The sequence below is a fragment of the Sorex araneus genome, chromosome 2, assembly GCF_027595985.1.
Source record: "Sorex araneus isolate mSorAra2 chromosome 2, mSorAra2.pri, whole genome shotgun sequence".
NCBI lineage: Eukaryota > Metazoa > Chordata > Mammalia > Eulipotyphla > Soricidae > Sorex > Sorex araneus.
Genome location: NC_073303.1, coordinates 176749586 through 176773891, shown reverse-complemented (window position 1 = coordinate 176773891; position 24306 = coordinate 176749586). Strand labels below are relative to the sequence as shown.

The following is a 24306-nucleotide window of genomic DNA, read 5'->3' as shown; positions in this document are numbered from 1 at the left end:
TATATGGTAATTAGTTGTTTTTTTCCTCATTCACATCAGATTTCAAAACACAATCCCCCCCTCCCAACCATGCCCTCTCTCTGTTCACCCCCACACCCATAGACCCCACCTCTGAAAAGACTTTTTTTGATAACTCATGTGCCTGGCATTGTTCTATTTCCTATAAACATAAGGAATACTGGGCATTTTGTGGGCGCTGTCAAGCCCTCATTTTCCATTTCACAGGCAGGGACTTTGACATCTTGCTTCATCTCTAGATAGGACTCATTGCTGAAGAAAACATATTTTAGGGTGATAATGTGAAGGCAAATGTATGTACATGAAGAGATCAAGAGGAAGCCACAAGCAGGTAACACACTAATCTATCTTTCCAGTGTGGATGACTATTTCTTGTTGACTCTTTCCTGCCAGGACCACTTGTAGCCAAGGGCACAGGCATTTTTTGATTGCTGCCCCAGGCTGGTTTGTAAGGACCTGACTAGGGACATTCAAAACATTTCAGTGAAAAAAAAAAAAAAGGTATCAGCTAGCACTAAAAAAAATCTAATGTTACTGTGTAAGGGATCCGAGAAATGATTTGGCCAGAAAATAAAGGAAATGCTCACTCTGAAAATATGGAGACGGAGAAATTAATGAAGTGGTGATGGTGGCTAAAGGACCTGTTGATTCTTTAAATTTGCTTTAAGGCACAGCCAAAGATGCTGTTTTAGATTATACATCTATGCAAGTATAAGATGAGAACTAGGGAGAATGTATGTGTCATCCAAATTAGGATGACTTTGAGAGTAAAGGAGCACTTCCAATAAGCTAGGACTACACTCTACAAACTGAGGGGCCTCCTATCTGAAAACTCTGGATCTGAGGCTGAGAACTGAATTCATTTGTTGGGGAAAGCAGTGTTAATATCTGACTCAGAATTAACAATCCCTTCAGAGAACAAACATTAAAACCTTGGGTTTATCATTTCTGGGATCAAAGATCCAAACACTTTCTTTAAAACTTAGAAAGCAACGAACGGACAGCCCCACATGAGCAATGGGGTGAGGCAGGCCTGGACCCACCAGGGCGAATCTTATTTTCAAGTCACTTGTCTGGAAAGGAGATTTGCTGTTTGTCACACTGTGCTGTTACCAAAGAACAATGTCTCTGCAGCTACCACACTCGAATAATACAATTAAAAAAAAAATCTATTAGAATCTCAGAAGAGGATCTACATAATCATAAGCAAACTGGAATCTGAAAGTTCATCAGACATACTTAAGCATGAAGAAGGTTGGCAAGTTACTACCTTTTCTGATACCCGCGTACGTGCTCGTCAACCCATTTCTCTTCTTCCGGTGTCGATAGAGCCAGATGCTAAAGACCATGAGGATAATCCAACAGGCCGCCCCGATTCCGGCTATGAACGCGGGCTGCTTCACCACGTCGGAGATCTGCTGAGCGAGGCTGACCTGGTCTTCAGGGGACACGGGGTTTCCATGCGAATCTGAAAAGCCAGCTTCAGATTAACATCCAGTTGGGACTCAGATGGAATTATAAATGCATGACGACAGCGTGAAATAAGGGGGGGCACTAGTTCGGTTAATTTGGGGGCCATGATTTCTCATTTCCATTCTGGAACACCTACTGTCACTGTCACTGTCATCCTGACAATCACTGTCATTGCTCATCGATTTGTTCGAGCGGGCACCAGTAACGTCATTGTGAGACTTATTGTTACTGTGTTTGGCATAACCGATACATCACGGGTAGCTTGCCAGGCTCTGCCATGTGTGCGAGATGCTCTTAGTAGCTTGCCGGGCTCTCCGAGAGGGGCAGAGGAATCGAACACGTGTCAGCTGCGTGAAAGGCGAATGCCCTACCACTGCACTAGAGTTCATTAAAACATTGGTGGTTTAACAACATTATGTTGATTTAAATTAGTTTAAATACAAAATAAAAGTGATGCAATGATTGCTAGCAAGAGTTATGTTTGCGAACAAAGGCATAGCACCCAATTTCTATTCTGAGGGCAGAAGAATCTGCAGCTCAGCGTGTATGTGAGATGCAACTACCTAGGAAAGCCAGGAGGAAGCTTGACAGTGAAACATTTATCTTGAATGTATGAATAAATCTCCATTAACACCTACACACACACAGCATTCACCAACCAACTTTGAGCTGTGTAGACAGTTCAAAGGGCTGGAATGCAGACTTGGCCTCGGCAGCCCCAAGACCTACACCTAGTGACATTTGTTACCATACCAAAGAGGTTCCTGCACAAAAAAAATAAATTAATTAAAATAAGTATCTCAGGATGGCAATATTGAAGTAGAAATCGATTTAGAAGTATAAAATATTAAAAACAATATTTTATTATTTTAAACATATTTTGAGCTACACCCCACTGTGCTCAGGGCTGATGCCTGATGTGCCCCCAGGGATCATCAGGTGTTAATGAGGCTCAAGGGACCATATGGGGGGTTGGGATCGAGCCAGGCTTGCCAAGTACAAGGCAGGTGTCTGACCCCCCGTATTATTGTTTCAGTCCTGAAACAAGAGTATTTTAATGCGAACATACAAGAACGAGGGTGTCAAGTATGTCTATCAAGAAAAGACAGCAACTTTCTCAGATTTTTCTAGAAAACCTGAAGTGAATTAAAAAAAAGTATAAGAAAACATTTTAAAAGGCAAGAAATTAATATTTCATTTCTTCTATAGAGCAGCTCTTTGGGAATGAGGGCCCGGGAGTGAGCCACCTGATGGTGTTCAGAATAACTCCTGGTTCTGTGCTCGGGGATCTTTTCACTCCTGGCAATGCGTGGGGTAAATATGTGATGCTGGGGATTCTAACTGTGGTCTGCTGCATGTAAGGCAATCGTCTTAAACCGTGTACTAGCTCCCCAGCCTCTATATAATAGCTCTTATTAGAAGTATTTTTGGGGGAACCAGAGAAAGCCTTGGATGTGGCTGACTTGCGTTCAATTCCAGCCCCCTACGTGGTCCCCAAGTACCACCCTGAGTGTAGAGCCTGGAGTAAGTTCTGAGCATGACTAAGCATGACCCAGTAATTTACTCCCTCCAGCCCCATACACAAACAAAAAAATCATTTTCTGTTTTCTTTTTGCACAGACCATACTCTACGACTTCAAAACTGCCTTAGAATCACACTATTTCAATCTATAGTCAGCAATTTGAAAAAAATTAGGATCATTAAAAACTAATGAAAAATTATGATAATATTACCATTGAAAGAGCGATGAATAATCTTTCTTTTTAAATAATAATCATGGCATACAATGGCCTTATAATGACAGAAGGACATGAAATATGTACAAGAGTTATCATGTGTTATGAATAGGCAAAAGACGTGTTTTCAGTTAGCCATTTTGATTCAAGAATTAAAAATTGATGATATGTGTGCCTAGTGAATCTACCTTTTTTATAACTATGTTCAAAACCCATACTGTTCACTGTGCACAAACCTGATCATCCCCATCTCTGTCACTGTTGTACTGCACCATTGTTCATCCATTTGCTGGAGTGGGCACCAGTAACGTCTCCATTGTGAGACTTGTTGTTACTGTTTCTGGCATATCAAATACGCCAAGGGTAGCTTGCCAGGCTCTGCTGTGCGGGTGTAATATTCTCGGTAGCTTGTTGGACTCTCCAAGAGAGATGGGGGAATTGAACCTGGGTCAGCCGCGTGCAAGGCAAACGCCCTACCCGCTGTGCTATCGCTCCAGTCCTCATTTTTTTTTTTTTTTTTGCTTTTTGGGTCACTCCCGGCGATGCACAGGGGCCACTCCTGGCTCTGCACTCAAGAATTACTCCTGGCGGTGCTCAAGGGACCATATGGGATGCTGGGAATCGAACCTGGGTTGGCCGTGTGCAAGGCAAACACCCTGTCCTCTGTGCTATTGGGCATTTGCATGCGGCCAACCTGGGTTTGATTCCTCTGTCCTGCTCATAGAGCCGGGCAGCTACCGAGAGTATCCCGCCTGTATGGCAGAGCCTGGCAAGCTACCAGTTGTGTATTCGATATGCCAAAAACAGTAACAACAAGTATCATAAGGGAGACATTATTGGTGCCTGCTCGATCAAATCGATGAACAGCGGGACGACAATGCTACAGTGCATGTCCAAAACCCACTAAAACAGTCATTTTCCAAGCCCACCACTCACCATTCCACCTGACGTTGCACGTTGCTCTACCCCTGGGGAAATGGTGAGATCCTACACAGCAGCAGCTGCCCTGTGGATGGTGAGTGCTTGCCTCCTATTCTTCCCTCACAACATCTGGTGCAACAAGAGGGTGTTTACCTGTCTTTGGGTTAGTGTGCTCTGAGAATTCTTAAGTCACTGACTTCTGAAAGCACCTGCCTACTTTAAGATTAAAAGTAAAATGAGTTCCAGCTCAAACTTCCTGTTTTCAGAAAAATGGGTATGACTCATGATATTTCTTCAATAAAAAAAGCATCATCTACGTTCTGATTTCTTATGAAGTCATAAGAAAAGATGGTAAGGAAACGTAAGCAAATTTCATTGCTAGTTTTTTTTTTTTTCCTTTTGGTCACACTTGATGATGCTCAGGGGTTTCTTCTGGTTCTGCATTCAGGAATCACTCCTGGTGGTGCTCAGGGGACCATATGGGATGCTGGGAATCGAACTCAGGTTGGCCGAGTGCAAGGCAAACGCCCTATGGGCTGTGCTATAGCTCCAGCTCCTCATTGCTAAGTTTTAAGCAATGATTATGGAAAGAAATAAAGCCTTAAGGAAATGACATATTTTTCCATGGAGAGAGGGACATGGTGTTATGCATTTATTTATTTGCAAAATGCAACAAACAAACAAACAAAACCTTTTCATGGTCACCTGCCTTCCACTGTTTGTTGACAAAAAAAGTTCTATTTTATGTTCCAGACTCTTTTATCTCTCCTAAGAACACTCCATTCTCTGAAACTTCACCCAGAAGACCCGCTCTTTTTATTCCAAATACACCCTTTGTATCTGCTGGGGTTATAGATTTCATGGATATTTGTGTAAGGTTAAGTTGTGTAGCTTCAGGTTTTATGGAGACGGCCAAGAGAGGTCCCAATGTAAGCGACCAGATGGGCTTAGAAGAATCAAGTGCAGTGTGACTAATGAATTAAAATGGCCACTCTCTATCTCAGCCTTTGTCTCACTGCAGCTGAGGCTATATTATAGCTGGAACACGTAATTCCAAGAAAACCAATTTAACCCTAAATCCCATTATTTAAGTTACATATGGCCCTCTCCCAACTCTTCTTCACAAAAGCAGGACTAAAAGTCATCTGGATAAAAATAGGTAAATGACAATAAAATGTCTACACGTTTATCATGATGAAACTTACCGTTTCAATTTAAATAAATACTGGGGCAACTATTTGAGTCAAAATAGTCTAGATTGAGACTCTTTCCCCTCTTACAAAGTGTTATAATAGATGACCAGGCAATCTTTACCAAAGGTTTTCTGTTTGACTTAGAATTTTTCAAGGAATGAATAAGAAGTCATTTTTGCTTCAATGATGTATGCATGTATATAATCACTCCTCAAAAATGTCTTAGATGGAGGGTCTGGAGCGATGACCCAGGTTCGATTCCCAGCATCCCATATGGTCCCCCGTGTACCTCCCGGAGTAATTCCTAAGTGCTTGAGCCAGGAGTAACCCCTGTGCATCGCCAGGTGTGAGCCAAAAAGACAAAAAAAAAAAGGGTTAGATGGAAATGACAACCCAAACATCCAAATTTGACCCATGGCTCTGGAAGAGAGGATAAATTTACATAAAAATCTGAATGGGATTCTCATTAGCATGGAATTGTTGGAAGTGACCTCAGAAGCCAGGGACTTCGTTATGTGACATTTCTGTCCACCTATTTGGAGTCACATATCTGACTTCTGTGCAGGATGTGGTACACCATCACTGAGGTGCACCCTTACATGCTTCCACACACTGATGTTCCTGTTCTGTTCTACTACCCAGGGTCAACCACGAAGTTCTATGCTCCACAGGGAAAACCATTCAGCCAATCTGGGTCTTCTTCCATCCCAGAGCGAGGTGCTTTTGGAGGACATACTGCACTCCATTACCAGAATTCTGCAAATATGTCTATTAAAGCAGCTGGCATTTTCTAAATAATGGAACATCAAAAACCGTTTCCAAGTTGAATGCAAAGTATGTTATTATGTACAGTAACAGTTTATTCAAAGCCAAATGTTTCTTTGTTTTGTTTAGAAATAATTTCTAGGATGTCATCAACATTGTCAACATGCAAAAACACTCCCCACTTCTCTGTGAAGTCTGAAGATTCATATATGTGATCCTTCCCCATCGCTAGAATAATGATGACATACAAGCTATTGATGCTTTACATCTGATCCGAGATCTGAATTCACACAGTTGGCTTTGTAACTCTCAGCATTTTCATAATTGAAGTGTGGCCTGATTTTTGGCATAGGGTCTTTTTCTCCTCTTCTTTCATCAACAATGATATTTTGTTGCCTTGGTGACTGGTGTTTTAGATTTGACTAATATCCATATTTGTGTTTAACTCACATCACACTGGTGTTAGTTAGAAATCGTACGTCTGTAATCCCAGGCACAGGGGTTGTCATTGATGCTGTTTACTCCCCAAACACTTTGGAAGCACACATGGCATTTAACGTTTTAAGAATCACACTAGATCCATATTATGGTCTTTTATACTTCCTCATCTATAAATTGCTAATAAAAATAATAACTCATTTTTGGTCCAAGCAATAGCACAGCATGTAGGTTGCTTGACTTATAGGTTGCACATGGCCACCTGGGCTCCATCCCTCGTACCATGGATGGTCTCTGAGTTTCACAAGGCGTGGTGCCTCAGCACAGAGTGAGGAGTAAGCTCTTAACAGCTCCCAAATCAAACAAACAAATCAATTATAATTTCAAACACACACAAAATGGTAAATAGCAACTGCAAATTGCTTTTAAATTAAAAGTAAATGGCAATTTATATTTAATGTCTAGTATATAATTTAAGTTTTGTACTAATATTTGCTTTTATTTGCAAATAAACCAATGACTTTTAATTTTTTAAAATATAATCTGTGTCTTGGTTGTTCCATGGCATATCTTTGGTACTCAATTATTATTTGTTGAATGTAAAGAGGGAAATCAATAGAACACATTAGGAATAATATTACATACTAAATATATATTAGTTCCTCCATCCGTGAAAAAGAATATATGTAAATATATGACTATATAAACTACACATGATACATAATTGTACATGCTATGATCTAGAAACAATATATGGCTACTTACATATGTGTGTCTATATCTAATATGTAAATTGTATTATAGTGCACGTGTCTGTGTCTATAAAGGTAACGCCATCGTCTTTGCAGCTCTACTGGGACAGTCCACATTCCACTCAACTCACAACAACAGCTCTTCCACAGAGCACAGAAGAAAAGCAAGCCGTGTGGACAGAGAGGCACCTCCACAGCAAACCCAGGCTGGCGCTCACCTAGCTGGATGAACTGTGGTTCACTCTTCACTCCTGGCCCGGCCCCGGTGCTGGCTGCTACCTCCACGCTATATCTGATCCCAGGCACCAGAGAAGGGATAACCACAGAGAAGGTGGAACCATCCACTGTCTTGTTTATGTGGTATCGGGTTTCATTGCCCAGACACCAAACCTGTAAGAACACACAGGGAAATTATTAAGCTGGGAAATTATTCTTCACCATGCAAAAAAAATCAACACAGTGTCAGTTTAGACCTAAAAATGTTGAAATTATGATAAACCTTAACGAGTTAGATTCAACAGTTATTTTTTTTTTCTTTCTCCCTCAGATCTAGTTTGGGGAAGATTCACAAATTACCTGTATAGCACCTGAAAAGTCTCTTCAAGTTTTCTCCTTTACTTTTAAAGGATTATAGCAGATGCGCCTATAATTGTTTTTGTGCTTGAAGACATTGGTTCCTATCCTATCATTAGGTAGACCTTTAGAAACAGGCTAATTATTTGGCAGGGGGAAGAGAAGTCTTGAGGGGAAAAAAAAAGCTGTGATGTTACATACAGGACAAAAACATCATTCAGCATTTACATTCCTACTACGGTTGAATTCTGATACCAGCTGATACCAAGAATCACAGAATAAAGGTAAATCACAAACCTCTCTCAGACCCACCCCTGAACTTCCGTAACTCACAGATGCAACGTCTTTCATATCAAAACCTAATATCAAAAAATATATATATATCAAAAAAAAAGTATGTGTTTTACTCAGAGAGAGGGCATTTCTGAATAATCTCAAGTGCCTTTGCATCAACATCTGTGTTCACTATAGCACTGTCTTCCTCTTATTCATTGATATGCTCAAGTGGGCACCAGTAACGTCTCCATTGTGAGATTTGTTACTGTTTTTGGCATATTGAATACGCCATGGGTAGCTTGCCGTGTGGATGGGATACTCTCGGTAGCTTGCTGGGCTCTCCGAGAGGAATGGAGGAATCCAACCCAGGTTGGTCACGTTTAAGGCATAGGCCCTATTCACTGTGCTATGGCTCCAGTCCATCAATATAGTTATTAAAAATAAAACAAGGTGCAGAAACCATCTTGGGATTTCATTCCGTCTATGGTATGTCAAACTGCCACCAAAGAGAGAAAATACGTTTCCTGGCCTCATATAAAATAGGAGTATTGGGGGGCTGGAGCAATAGCACAGTGGGTAGGGCATTTGCCTTGCACGCGGCCTACCCGGGTTCAATTCCCAGCATCCCATATGGTCCCGTGAGCACCTCCAGGAGTAATTCCTTAGTGCATGAGCCAGGAATAACCCCTGTGCATTGCTGGGTGTGACCCAAAAAGAAAAAAAAAATAGGAGTATTGACTTTGATAACATACATGGAATCATGCTGTATAAAATCACACGTTTAGGGTGCTGGAGTGATAGTACAGAGAGTTGGATAGTTGTCTTGCATATGGCTGACCTGGGTTCCATCCCCCAAAACCCCATACGGTCCCCCAATTACACTAGGAGTGATCCCTGAGCACAGAACCAGGAGTAATCCCTGAGCACTGCTTGCTACGGCTCCAAAACCAAAACAAACACAACCCATACCCAAACCCCAAAATGCCACATAATTTAACTTGGAACAAAGTGTTCTACTAAGAAAGGAATTATCATCGAACTCCTTAACTTAGATAATGAGACTTGTGATAGAAACCCATGTTTTAGAACTATACTATAATGCTTACTCTAAATTTGGGCAAGGGATTATTTCATTATAAAGTGACCTTTTACAATTTTCAAGAACTTGAATATGGTGCAACATTTTTAGACTCAGTTTCCATATAAAAATGACCCGTGGAGTAATAATGTTCTGTATTTCTGAGGATACCCTTAAGCTCCAAGGCAGTGATTATCTAAATTATAATGGGAAATGGGACTTAAAATATATCTAAGAATATCAGTATCTTCTTGCATGTGGGCAATAATCTCTAATTTTTTTACTTGAAAGTTAATATTATTTTAATATAGTTTCCAGTGATAATAACAGTAAATGGTCAGACTCTATAGCAGGATCTGACCCTTTATACTAAAATAAAATGAAAGGGTCCTGGTGATCTCCCAACCCCCATCCCAATTGCATTTTGCTGCTGAACCAAAGCCACAACCCATTTGGTACCAGTCAATCAGGTGCTGAAAAACATTTTATCATTTTAAATTGACCATGAAGTTAAGTGAAATCCACCCTTTTGCATTTCCTCAGGAGAGAGATGGATTTTGACTCTTAAAAGTGTTTCTGTGACATGATTTTTCTTTGGAGGTGGGGCATTACCCTATTTACCTTATGTAAAATCTTTAAAAATCTCAAGAATAGTTTATTTTTCCAGGGTTAGAGCATCCTCTTAAACGCCAGTACTGAAATAACCTAAAAAGCTTATGAGGAAGCAGTTCTAAGTAGGCAACCCCTTAACTCTGAATGACTCACACGGAGTAGCAGGTGCCGTCTTAAATACCTTAAACGGGATGTTTAAGTGTGCTTTATGCAGCATGTTCAATACTCAAATTTACGTGGACCTTTCAAAGTGTCAAGCAGTTCATAAACCGGTGGTTATTTTAATTTCTTAATTAAATATCATGTCTAAAATTAAGCTTGCTCTAGCGAGTTATTGGTTGAATCTATTTGTCATTCAACTGAACATTTAATTTGATCTCTAACCCAAAATTTGGAGAGATGCACCAAAATGTATCTGCAAAGACCTCTGTCAGTTCTACTGAATCTGAATTTTGATGCCAGGCTTCTATATTAGGAAAACGATCTTGCAAAAATAATACTGATATTGAAGTGTAATTAAAAATCCCTAACCTTCACCAGAGGAAATGAATGTATTCACCTTTTAATTTCAGCTTCATGCCAACGGGCACAGTCTAAAATATTTACATGGAGGATATGGCATACTAAAAGCATCATAATTAAGACAGTAACCAGAAAACACTTAAGATTTATAGGATATGGTGTAGTGTCTCGAGAAATATGTTTTTCAGATAAAATCTTGCTACTATGCGGTATGCTTATGTACTGAACAGTATACACATAAAATATTTCCTATTGAAATTTGCTTGATTCAATATTAAAAATATCTATGATTTATCATTTAGATTTTCCAATACATACATACATACATATATATATATATATGTGTTGTTACTGGTGTTGGCATATCGTATACGCGATGGACCAATGGAGATGTTACTGGCGCAAATCGAAGATTTGCGGGACTACAAGTGATACAAGTGATGTATATATGTATCTAATGTCTCTAACTTTTCATTGAACCTTTCCATGCCTAAAAATATTTGCCCAAAATGAATTTTTTCAGATTCTCTATATTCACCAAATACAGAAGATTTCACAGGTAAAAAAGTAATTATTTGGAAACATCCAATCATATTATAATCTAAAATTTAACATAAAGCATTCTAATACACTATATATTTCAAATCCACTCAAACCACAGAAATTTATATTTTAATTTCCTCTAAGACTTGATATTTTGTTCAGAGAATTAAATATTGTTTATGAAAAAAAAACTGATTTTCATGCACACTCACATGATTTTCCCAACTCGCTCCAAAATTCTAACATTTCAACCATGTATGAAAATTTAAAAAAGTATATTTGAGAGAACATGACTCACAGTCAGTTTCACTGGCCAATCAAATTCTACAAAATGTGTTTCAGGACTATTTTAGGGCAAAAAAAGATTTAAAAAATCTGCTACACTGTGTTTCTATGCAACTAGATATAAACATGTTTTGATACCATGTGGACTAGGTCTTCTAAATAATTTATTCTCATTGTGTTTCAACAAAAATAATTATTCCATAGTCAATGAATAAACAGAAAAACTTTTGAAGAAATAATTTTACATATTGCTGGTATTGCTAGTTTATCCAGCAGATGGCGCCAAAGATCCAAAAATAATTTAACCACGCACATGATTTTGTAGGGGAAAGTAGTATTCGTCAGTATATCAGTGTATGAGTTACCTTATACTCTTGCACCATTCCATTTTGAGTGTCTTCTGGAGGCGGTTGCCAGCTAACGAGAATTGCAGTTCCATTGCCATCATTCTTTGAGACAGTTACACTTTGGGGTGGGGCACTGGGTGCTGTTAAATTATTTCAAAAGGTAAATTATTATGAGTTATTAGAGAACACTGAAAGCGTAACTTGAAATTTACAGGCAAACTAAATGGATTTTATAAAAAATATATGCATATGTTTAAAAATATTTTTCATCAAATGGGGCTAATATTCACCTCCTATTACGTTCGTAGCATTATTGCCAATTCATTGTGAATTTTCCCTTAAGCAAAGTTACATACATGATCTAACAAACATCCCAGGAAAATTCTTATTTCTATTATCCTGTAACACTCCTCTCACATACTTCCTAAAACAGTTTAAAATTGTGAAGATTAAAGCAAATTATTCATTATATTACTGTATCATTTTAATTTATATAATTGATGTGATAAAACATTTTATAGGAAATTCTGATTATTTTTAGAAGTATACTTGTGACATGCAATCTACCATCTTACATATGGAATAATTTTTAATATTTTTATTTATACAGCAGTCATCCATATTGTTTTGTCTGTAAGTGAGTGGTTTCTAAGGCACAATATAAAGTCATAAATTCAGAAAGTTTGAGCTTAATCAACACATTATTCACTTAACAAATCAATACTTGCAATAACAGACAACAGGCGAAATAAAAATAATTAACAGATGGAATAAAACTTGAGAGAAATTTTGTCCATAACTAATAAAATTTAGTTCTGAATAATTAAATATAACTTGCATATATCATTAACCAATATTCACATCTGAACATTTTTATTTTTTAGTAGGCCAGTTTCAATCAGTTGTTATTTGGTAATTCTAAATTAAAATATTTTATTAGCATAACATACTTAGCATATGCAGAGTTAAAGTTAATACCGCTATTAACATTTTTAATGTTTCTAACCACGATAACATAAGCCTAACAATTATGCAGTAATTCACAGAAATCACGCACTTAAACTATACTTGCCTTCTTCTAGGGTTTTGGCAAACTTAATTTCACTATCTGCTCCTTGAAATTCATTGAAAAAGGGGCGAGCCTTAATTTCATAGTTGACTCCTTTTTTGAGATCAGGGATAACCACACTGTTCTTGGCTGGTGTCCTCACTTCAAAGACTAACCACTCCGATTCACCGTGGTGGGCTCCAGACGGTCGATACAGGATTTTATAACCTTGGATATACTGAGATTGTTGGTCCACCTATTACCATGACAAAACGCAATCATCCATTAACGTTTCTTTCCATTCCTTCTGTATATAACATATGACAATAAAACTGTATGGAATAAAATGTGACAATATTTTTTATTTTAAAAAAAAAGTATGGAAAAAATGTGACTAAACAAAAAAAAAATCCCATTTGGTTTCACCTCACATGCTTCTAGTTGATATAAAATAGCATACTAAAAAAAAAAATCACTATTATTGGCAAGGTGTCCAATATTCTTAATGTCTGATTTAGAAAAGGACTCCTACATTCCACGCAGAAATGTGAGGCATCAGAGCAACAAGTGAAAGCTGCCCAGAGATGTGTCACCTCAAGGTGACACACAAGCTAACTGTGGTGACACTTTTCAGCTTGAAAAACTTAGTTCATGTTGCTTAAGAATATTTCCAAGTTTGAAAAACACTCTCAAGATGGTGATCCAATCGTAAGTTACAAATTCATAATTAATACTTGATGCTGCTTTCCTTTAAAGCTGCTAGTTTATTACTGTAGCACAATAAAATATACTGTGATAAAAGTACATACAAATAAAACTTTCCTATATTTATGCCCATTGTACATATACCATAATTAAAAAAAATGTCACTGGTGAAAAAGGCAAGGGATAACATGCATACACATAAAGAAAGATACATACATACATACATACACATGTGTATGTATACATGTATAAGGTCTCAAAAATCACATGCTTATTAAGATGAGATTAAATTCTGGGCCAACAAAGACTCACTGTCCAGTGAACTTCGATGGAAGAAGATGAGAGGATGGTGGGGTTGTGGAGGTGAAGGACGACATTTCCCAGTTCTCTCTGGACCTGTTTGTGATCCACCCCCTGACTCGTCGGGGGAACATCTGCAACAATTCAAGGGAAATATGTCAGGTCAGATCCTACACAGTGTTACTGACTTGGATGAAAGTGCGGTGAAACAATCCTCTCATTCATGGCAATCCTCAGAAAAGAAGAACAGTTGTATCTGAGAAGTCAACCTGTAGCACCGGATGCATTAGGAAAGACTCCTAAAATCTTTTTCGGGGGGGGGGGAGAAGGGAGGGGTGTAGGGAGGAAAAGAGGGAGGAAGATAGAGGAAGAGAAGGGGAGAGAGGATAGGAGAGAGGAAGAGAGAGGAAGAGGAAGAGAGAGAGGAGAGAAAGGAAAGAGGAAGAAAGAGGAAGAAAGGAAGAGAGGGAGAGAGACAGGAGAGGAGAGAGAGGGAAAGAGAAAGAGAGGAGAGAGATTAAGAAAAGCAATATAGAGTAAAAAAATGCAGGATAAAAGGAGCAGAAGCAAAGGACATGAGAACAAGCATCTGAAGGGCCTTCTTGCGGCGCCTGAAGGCAATCCCTTCTAAATTTGTTACAGCCTTTTGTAGAGATCTTTCCTATACGAAGGGTCAGAAATCATAGCAGAGAGGATGGTCTTAAAAAGAACAGCAGTGGGTGTGATAGGTTAAAATGCAAGCACTGAAAAATAGAAGGTACCCATCTATCTTATCTCCTCAGATAAGATATCACTGTATCACTGACACTGTCATCTGTTGTTTGTCGATTTACGATTTACTCAAGAGGGCACCAGTAACATCTCTATTCCTCTCAGCCCTGAGATTTTAGCAGCCTCTCCTTACTTGTCTTTCCCAATGATTGTAGGCTCTTTCAGGGTCAGGGGGATGAGACCTATCATTACTGTTTTTGGCATATCGAATATGCCACGTGTAGCTTGCCAGGCTCTGCCTGTGCAGGTGAGATACTCTTGGTAGCTTGCTGGGCTCTCTGAGAGATATGTATATACTGTCATCCCATTGATCAACTATTTGCTCCAGTGGGCCCAGTAACGTCTCCATTCATCCTAGACCTGACATTTTAGTAGCCTCTCTTTACTCGTCCTTCCCAACACTGCCACATTAGAGGCTCTTCAGGGTCAGGGAAATGAGACTCATCATTGTTACTGTATTTGGCATAGGTATATGCCACAGGGAGCTTGCTAGGCTCTTCCATGCTGGCAATAAATTCTCGGTGGCTTGTCAGGTTCTCCAAGAAGGAGAACTAGGCTCTCAGATGTAGCTTCCAGGAGCTTGGTTTTATAGTCTCTGGATGTTGGCCATTGATGGGATTATACGGCACCAGGGGAAGTTTGTGGGTGTGACAGCCTAGCTACTGGAAAATGGGGAATCTGGGTGGAAGATCTGGCCCAGTCCCGATCTGAGCAGCCTTGGAGATCTCGGGCCCCGGGTCCCGCACACCTGGGTTCCTCTGCAGGTTCCTTCATGCGTGAAGCATGAGGCTCGTTTGAACGTGTGGAGAGATAAGGTATGTGATGAAGTAAAGGGGTAAGATGGGGCGGCACCAAAACTACCAGGCAAAAGGGAAAAGAATGGAAGGGGAGGGAACAGGAGAGGATGGGAGAAAGGAGAGGGGAGGGAAGAAAACTGATGAGAAAAGATTGTTTAATTGCCATTAAATTGATGAAGACTTGCTTCAGCTTGGTCTAGCTCCTGGGTTAAAAGGCTCCATGTGGGGATCTTGATCTTGAGTCAACCCCATTTTGGAGACCCCGGGCAGAGTGAGGGACACTTACTTCCCCACCATGACAGCTTCTGCATCACTCTGCTAAACCAAGCCAAATTGCCTCTACAGTATCCTTCTCCCCACCCCCCACCCCATCCCCCACCACCCCCACCTGCCTGGGATCACTGGAGGAGGGATGGGGAAAGAGTCACTGTATGAATGAAATGCAAACACAAAAGTTCATAAGTTTGTAACTGTACATCACAGTGATTCTCTAATAAAAAAAAAAATTAAAAAACTGCCTCTACAGAGACATGCTTTGCTTTATTTCCCATAGAAAATAAGATGGAATCTGGGATGAAGAAATCATGCAAGAGAAGGATCATCCAGGAGGGCAGAGATACTTAAGAACAGCCGGACCCAAAGTTTTAATCTTCTGAATGTCTGAATCTCTTCAACGGTTGATCGGGAAGAGGGAGCAAAGCCTGAACATTCGAATGAACCTGGTTGATATGTATATTTTTTCTGTTTGGGTCACAACTGGCAATGCGCAGGGGTTACTCCTGGCTCTGCACTCAGGAATTACTCCAGGTGGTGCTCAGGGGACCATATGGGATGCTGGGAATCGAACAGGGGTTGGCCGTGTGCAAGGCAAATGCCCTACTCGCTGTGCTATTGCTCCAGCCCCTCAAATGAACCTGGTATAAAGCGGCGTAGGGAGGCTGCCTAACAGTGGCTGACAGAGGAAGACTGTTCAACAGGCAGACGAAATCCCCGTGGTTGTGTGTACAAACTCATCTATAAGGAAAGCTTGTGGGTGAAGCTTCACGATGAGCAAACCAAGAAACACAACGAAGATCACTCTCGCTTCTCCAACTTTCTTTTACTTTTCAAATGTCACCTGCAAAGAGTGGCCCCATGCTCCTCAGTACCAAGGCGTGTAGGCACCAGCCCCCCCCCCCCACCCTCTCCTGTCAAGTCTCAGGCTTCCTGCCTTCGCCCACTGGATCCCTAACTTCAACTACCTTCTTTCTCTAGGGACAGCCTGAGGCCCCTGGAACTACATCTGCACCGCCCAGTCAGGACCGTAACCATGTAACGCTGCAGAGAATTCTTTTTCTTTTTATTTTTTAATTTTAATTTAATTTAATTTAATTTATTTTTTTTTATAGAATCACCATGTGGAAAGTTACAAAGCTTTCAGGTTTAAGTCTCAGTTATACAATCCTCGAACACCCATCCCTTCACCAGTGAACATATTCCACCACCAAGAATCACAGTATACCTCCCCCCTCCCCCCATCTTTTTTTTTAAATAGAATTTGTTTTATGTATTTATGATGTATTTATTTATGTAGTTATTTATGTATTTATGTATGTATGTATGTATTTATTTATTTATATTAGTGAATCACCGTGGGGTACAGTTACAAACTTATGAACTTTCATGTTTGCATTTTGTTTACATCCCTCCACCAGTGCCCCTTTTCCTCCATCAATATTCCCAGTATCCCTCCCACCATCCCCACCCTGCCTCTGCGGCAGGGCATTCCCTTTTGTTCTCTCCCCTTTTGGGTGTTGTAGTTTGGAATAGAGGTATTGAGTGGCCATCATGCTCGGTCTATACTCTACTTTCAGCTCTCATCTTCCAACCCAAATGGGTCCTCCCAACATCCTCTACTTGGTGTTCCCTTCTCTATCTCAGCTGCCTTTTCCCCCAGCATGTGAGGCCAGTTTCCAAGCTGTGGGGCAGATCCACAGGTGTTAGATTCTTAAGCTCATGATTCCGCTTCCTCAGTGGTCAGAGGCAGTGTCCATGGCCGCCGCCTCCGGGACAGCTGAAGACAGTGCATTTTGTAAGGCAAGCAAAATCCTTTTTGCCCAAGGCAGGGATGAGGTGAACCTCTGCAGGCCCAGCAGACCTGGCACAGTGGCAGCTACACAGTAGGAGCTTCATAAACCTTGGCTGAAGTCAATGAATCAGTGCAGAAAAAATGCAGATCGTGTTAGAATCTAAATCTTCTCACTCCTAGGGAAGTCCCGACCTTCCCTAGGGAGTCTCCCACCTATCGTACCTTCAAACACACTGAAGCAGTTTAGGTTGGCTGCTGGTTTTTTTTTTTGGATCCGTACCTGGCTGTACTTAGGGCTTAGTTCTGACTCTGGGTTCAGGAATTACTCCCAGTGGGTTCAGGGGACCCCATAGGGTGCTGGGGATCGAACCCACATCAGCTACATGTAAGGCAAGCACCTTATCTGTTGGAAGGCTGTATTTTAGAAGGTGATAACTATGACAGGGCTGCATTTCCTTCCTTCCTTCCTTCCTTCCTTCCTTCCTTCCTTCCTTCCTTCCTTCCTTCCTTCCTTCCTTCCTTCCTTCCTTCCTCCCTCCCTCCCTCCCTTCCTCCCTCTCTCCCTTTATTCCTTCCTTCCTCCCTCCCTCCCTCCCTTCCTCCTTCCCTCTCTCCCTTTCTTCCTTCCTTCCTCCCTCCCTTCCTCCTTTCCTCCCTCCTTTTTTCCCTCTCTCCCCTCCTTTCAATTTAAATTACTTTTTGGGAACATAGTGAGTGGTGTTCAGGGCTACTCATGGCTGCTGGCTGGTAGCTCCTCCCACAGGTTCTCCCACTCACTGACAGGGATCCAACCCGGGTCTCCTGCGTGGGAAGCATGCACCTGAGCCTGGCCCTCTAGTTCCTTTAGCTTGAGATAAACTTGTCATCCATCACTTTCATGAAAACAACTACTCTCCTACTCTCTCTCTCTCTCTCTCTCTCTCTCTCTCTCTCTCTCTCTCTCTCTCTCTTTCTCAACTTATATGACACTTTGGCAACATCAACTTAGAATATCAATTCCAGAAAGTTTCCCAAAAGAGCAAAAAGTGAGAAGCCATATTCCCCATGACATCATAATGAACAATTTTAAGAATTGGTCCCTTTACTGTTGGCGTTTTGTGTTTTGTTTGGTATGGGTTTGGGGGTCACACCCGTTGATGCTCAGAGGTTACTCCTGGCTCTGCACTCAGGAATCACTCCTGGTTGGTGCTCAGGGAACCAGATCCAATCAGGTGCCAGAGACCAGGGTCGGTCCGAAGTAAGGCAAGTGCCCAACCCATTATACTGTGTCTCTGGCCCAGTCCCTTTACTGCTCTCATTCTCTTCTTCCTGGAATAAATGTCCTGTTGTGTAACCGGTTCTTTCCAGCCTTCAAATTCCCCTTGAGGGGAAACCCCAGACAGGAGTTTATGTCACTGATTTCCCTAATACACGAGAATTTTCTATAATCTCCGAAGGAAGAATATCTAGTTGCACTTCATCATTATTAAGAATGGGAATTTTATTTTCTCTATTATGTATTCTATGACTGTGTATGTGCAGTCTTTGAAAAAGTGGGGAGGGGAGAGGTCAGGAGAGAAGGTACAGCAAGGAGGGTACACTGGCCTCGTACTTAACTGTCCAGGTTCCGTCCTCGACGGCACTGCATATGGTCCCCTGAGCCCTGCCAGGATGGATGCCTGAGCAGAACAAGGAGTAAATACTCAGTACTTCTAGGTATGGTCCCCAAACAAGCATAAATCCGAAGTACTTCCGGGTATGGTCCCCAAATAAACAATGACAAAAAAGCAAACTAAAAAGATGGGGAGATGCTCAGGAATCCTGAGTGTGGGTTGGATATTTGGGGAAAGAAGTTAGTAACAGTGGCAACACCCACTTCATCCCTGCAATGGCCCCCACCATCTCTACTTGCCAACTTGCATCTCATCTGCCTTTGCAATACCTGGTTTTGTCTCCGGGGATGACACATACATTGATAACTCTGTGATAAGACTCTAAGTGTGACTGATGATTAGTGACACTGAGCTTTTTTTTTTTTTTTTAATGTGCCTTTTGGCCATTTAGATTCCTTCTTTGAGGAAGTTTCTGTTCATCGATTCTCCCCATTTTCATTGGGGATGGATGCTTTCCTCCTGTAAAGTTCCACCAGTGCTTTACATATCCTGGATCTTAACTAGAACACTTGTCAGAACTGGGGAAGAGAGTTGGGTCAGAGGAGGGGCCACAGTGAGCAGGGCAGAGGGAAGCGATCACTCTGGACAGGAACGGGGTGCTGACGGGAGGTAAAAGTGATGTGTGCGATTCTGCTTCAGTTAACAGTACTGCAAAGCACAGGGCCTCAAAGGAGAAAGAAGGAAAAATAAAAGTGCCTGCCATCAAGGCAGGCTGAGAGGGACGAGGAACACTGGGGACATTGGTGGAGGGAAGTGGACACTGGTGAACCGATGGGTTCATTAACACTGTATGACTGAAACTCAAGTGTGAACAACTCTGCAACTTTATAGCTCATGGCAATTCAGTAAGTTAAAAGAGAAACATGAAGAGAAACAAAAGATTCCTTCTCATGGTGACATGGACATCTGTCTGCTGGCTGCACTGGCACCATTCTGTACTGTTTTCTCTTGGGGCCCAGATTATCCTGGAAAACTCAGCTGGGAGATGTCTACTTCCAAGGTGCAGAGATGCCTCTGAGAAGTGATGGCTCTTCCCTCAGGCAGCAAGTCCAAACAAGTCTTGTCTGAATTCCCTCTAGCCCTGCGCGCTTCCCCTCCTGGCTTACAAATATGCACCCACTAATTAGACTTTTTTTCTTCCAGGTTCTTCCCAGGGTCTCGCAATGGTCATTATTCACCTCACACTGTGTTGGGCTCCCGTGTTTCCAAAGCAGTGCAAGATTTAGAGAATTAAATTGGTTTCGATGTTACCTGCACACATGGGTCTTTTTAATTTTATGTTATTTTATTGGACCCAACTTAGAATGAGAATGCCTTCTCTCCCATCAGCTTCCTAAAATGTTAAGGAAAAACCCAAAATACCATCCCAATTCAAATTCTAATTCGACTGAAGTAGAATGATTACACAATAGGGGTAGGTGATTCAACTTTTCAAACTCCTCAAAAAAAAATATTTTTTTTTTGATGATGTTATTCTGACGCTTCTATAACACTAAACAATGATCCTCACTGCCCCGCCCTTTTTATTTTAAATTTCACTGAAAATTACATTGCGCCCCGAAACTTAAAAACCAGAACACCTGAAACAGGTCTCACAGAACCTGACCAGAGAAAAGGGCGGTAGATGGCAAGATCCAGACTTAATTCTGTTAATGCCACTAAGACGGCATTTGTTCTCTTGGCAAGGACGCTCCTCAGTTGGCTCCGAGAGGTGTTTTAATTGACTTCAAACATGAAAGCCAGCCTGTCTCCCCAAGGCCCCCAAACACACTCTCGGGCATTCACTGAAGTTTGCTCTCTGCAGTCCATGCTCGTACAGCCATGCTTGGAGATTTAAATTCCAGCACGAAACTTCTAGACTCACGCCCCTGCTCTTAATCTTGATAGCGCTAGCCCTGGACCCCAACCTGTCAAACTCTGTCTGACTCGGTACCCTAACTGCCTTTCTGTTTTAGGACGACTGCAAATTTTATGGGTTTTCTTAATTTTTTTTTTCTTAGCCCAGACAGGGGAAGAAATACAAGTTGACTAACTGAGCTTTGTAACATCACTGTATCACTGTATCACTGTCCTCCAGTTGCTCATCAATTTGCTCGAAGGGGTACCAGTAACGTCTCCATTGTGAGACAAGTTACTGTTTTTGGCATATCGAATACACCATGGGTAGCTTGCCATGAAGTTGGAAAAAAAAGATTAAAAAAAGGTCTTAGATTTGCCTATCTTTTGGTGATTTATTTAACCCCTATCAATCCCCCTGGGCTGATACCCCAAGCTTCATTTCACAGGGAAGGAAGCTGGAGCTTGGGACTGAAAGGCTACCTGGCTAGTACGTGAAGGATTTTTTGCTTTCCAAGTTCTATGCCTTTATTTCACCGTGTTTTCAGTTGTCTCTTCACATGGATTCATTTCACTGGGTTGCTCCCACAGGCAATTTGTGTAGCAAGGTTAGTTGATTAAAAATGCGGGGGACTGAATTTTTCAGATGAAAGAAGTGAACTGCCTCCTCGCTTGCAAACAAGGATCTATGTTACAAAAGCAGCGTTATGAGCCTATGACAAAAGTGTTGAGCTGTCGTCAATCACGGCCTTTCTCCCAGAGACCACTGTCCTGGAGGACAAAAGTTTAACTTCCTTTCACAGCTGTCATCCTTTCTGCATTCCTTAAAAAAAAATAAAAATGCATGTCTAATATTGAAAACCTCAAACGGCTCTAAGGCAAGCTCCAGGAATAGGAGAGCGCCAGGGAAATGACTCATCACTGCAAATATCGGCATTTGGGTGTGTTGCATTCACACAGCAAGAAACAGACGCGGGCATGTCCTGCAATTCATTTTGCTTTGGCTGTGAATTCTGCCACCAAAAGTCCTTCCCCCAAAACTGGGGTATACACTGACGGGAGAAAAACAAGGCAAAGAGGGGAGTCAGACCCCTTCGCAAAAAAGGCAACAAGTAGCTGAAGTTTTTTCATCAACTTGCTTCTATCACTGTAACACATCTAGACTGTACCTATGGAAATTAAAACTCAACATAAAGACATTAGGATGTCTCAATATTGTGTTGAGAAGAGAATTTTACCTTTTCTAAGCCTGAGTCTTTCTACATTAAGAAAAGGGCAAGAGGATTGTATGTCCAATAGCAATGCACTATAAAAAGATAGATATTGAAATGAATTCTCTTCCCCCCCCTGTTTTTCTTTTAAACACCTACATTCCATTCCTATTAAAAAATCATAGGCTAGACAACAGGGTGAATGAGACATCAACATTTTTTGAAAGCTAAAGATAATTTTGATTCACAGAAGTGGTCCGAGAGAGGTTTTCATTTTTAAATGGTTTACGAGGTTCTAACATGTTTCTTTTCCCTTTTACCTGTTTCCTTAACCTAGCTTTGACCAGAATACATATGATTTTCATTTAGTATATCCTGAATCACAAAATTGACAATGAAAGATAGACCAACAACATACAGACTTAAAATAGTACTTTTTTTTCATGCTATAAAATTTCTAGGAGGCTGACTGAGTAGAGAGATTTAAGAGCAAGATCAAGATTATCTTCTAACCATCTCTTACATTTTCATGGTTTCCAGATTGTATTAGGGTTATATTTTCCAAAACTCATCCAGAGGGTTATGAATATGAATATGAATATAAATAAAGTTTACTCAACTTTAAATACCATTATTATATGATCATGATTTTAAATCCATGTGTATTAATGCTTTAATTCTAGAAAATATACCACTCTTACATACTGTGTTTGTATCTTAAAAATTAATCCAGCAACCTAGACAATTGATAAATAGACAATCCGGCATGCCATGCAAATGATTTACACCTGCAAAGTTATAACATCTAAGAATAAGCAGTTGTCACAAGGTTAAGTAAATGAATACTTACCTTGTGTTTTCACTGGGTCCGATATCTGGCTTGGATCACTAATTCCATATGCATTAGCAGCTCTTACAAGGAAAAGGTAAATTGCATTAGGTTTCAGTCCTTTAATGGCAAATGTTTCTGTTTTCACATTCTCTGCGACAGTCTGCCAGCTGCTACCAGATGCATGGCTAAGGATAGAAACACAAGTTAGAACCTGAGTATTTAATGATAAGTGAGGGGAAAAAAATGAATCACTAAGAAACACTATTTTCACTCTACCTGAAGGCTTCAATAATGTACGATGTTGGAGTTGCACCTGAATTCAAATTTGGTTGCCATGCTAATGCTACTGTATTTCTGCTCACATCTGTTACTTCAGGTTTAGAGGGTGCACTAGGTATCAAATTGGGGTCCGTGGGTCTTGGAGGCTGAACTGGAACTCCAAATTCTAATAAAAAAGAGGAACCCGAATAAAGATGGTTACACATTTACCGATACGCATTTACAAATCAGACATCAGTATAACAACTTCATCAATTAGTAAGTAAACAACTAAGTTTGGAAATTTATTATATTTATTATATTTATTTGCAGGGGAAAAGGTGGGTGTGCTAGCCAGAAGTGCTCAGGGATCACTCCTAGCTGTGCTAGGAACCATATGTGGTGCCAGGAATTGAACTAGGATGGAAGACAAATGCCTTATACTTGGCTCTATCTCTCTCCCCCTGAAATTCTACTTTAAGGGAAATAAAAACACTATCTAATTTACCTTGGACTTCAATGTAAGCACTCCAGGTTGCTTCACCACTGGGAGTTGATGCAATGCAGGTATACCGACCAGTGTCACCCAGCTGCAAGGCAGAAAAAAAAATACAGGTTTGGAACAATCAAGATTTCACTGAACTGGAAAATCTTTTATGCATTTGTATATGGTCAACGAATATAGATAACCACATTTAAACTTGCTAACAAGAAACTTTCCTTTAATTAAACATTTTTTATGATATGAAGGAAAATGTTGCATGAAGAAAAGAAGATTTTCTAGGGTTCTCAAATTCTCTAATGAAATATAACTACATTAGATGAAAATGCCACTATTTTCAGTTATGGACAGTAGACAATGAGGTATACAATGCAGGTGCACATTCAGATGGTTTTCTTACTAATCTAAATCTTTATGTTTAGTAAGTCACATAATCAACCTGGTAGAGCTTAGCCAATGACAATTCTAGCTATTTCCCATTTTACCAATTTCAAAAATATATGTGTATATGTGTGTGTGTGTATATATATATATATATATTCAATCTACCTATAGAGTTTTGGGGACAACCCAGCAGTGCTCATAGGACAATTTGCAGTGCTGAGGATCATATTAAAATCAGTTGTGAGCAAGGCAAGCATCTTAACCCCTATACTCTTTCTCCAGTCCCAGAGATTAATATATATATGTATATATGTACATATATATATTTTAAAAGACACAAAGTGATTCCTTATTAAGGTATTTCTTCCTGCACATTCCTTCTCACTTTGCTGTTTTACTCTTTAAGTTA

At 40.5% G+C, this 24306-nt stretch overlaps 1 protein-coding gene across 3 annotated transcripts in view; it reads right to left on the bottom strand.

Moving 5' to 3' along the window:
* Nucleotides 1-24306, bottom strand: part of ROBO1 (roundabout guidance receptor 1) — a 1139823-nt gene that overhangs the window by 58892 nt on the left and 1056625 nt on the right. For all 3 annotated transcript variants that reach the window (XM_055125437.1, XM_055125438.1, XM_055125439.1), the window contains 8 exons: nucleotides 23520-23601; nucleotides 23030-23198; nucleotides 22772-22938; nucleotides 13599-13720; nucleotides 12606-12837; nucleotides 11552-11673; nucleotides 7516-7687; nucleotides 1289-1486 (listed from right to left, as the gene is read on the bottom strand). In XM_055125437.1, coding sequence (XP_054981412.1) covers nucleotides 1289-1486; nucleotides 7516-7687; nucleotides 11552-11673; nucleotides 12606-12837; nucleotides 13599-13720; nucleotides 22772-22938; nucleotides 23030-23198; nucleotides 23520-23601 — 1264 coding nt within the window. The remainder of the gene's footprint in view (nucleotides 1-1288; nucleotides 1487-7515; nucleotides 7688-11551; nucleotides 11674-12605; nucleotides 12838-13598; nucleotides 13721-22771; nucleotides 22939-23029; nucleotides 23199-23519; nucleotides 23602-24306) is intronic.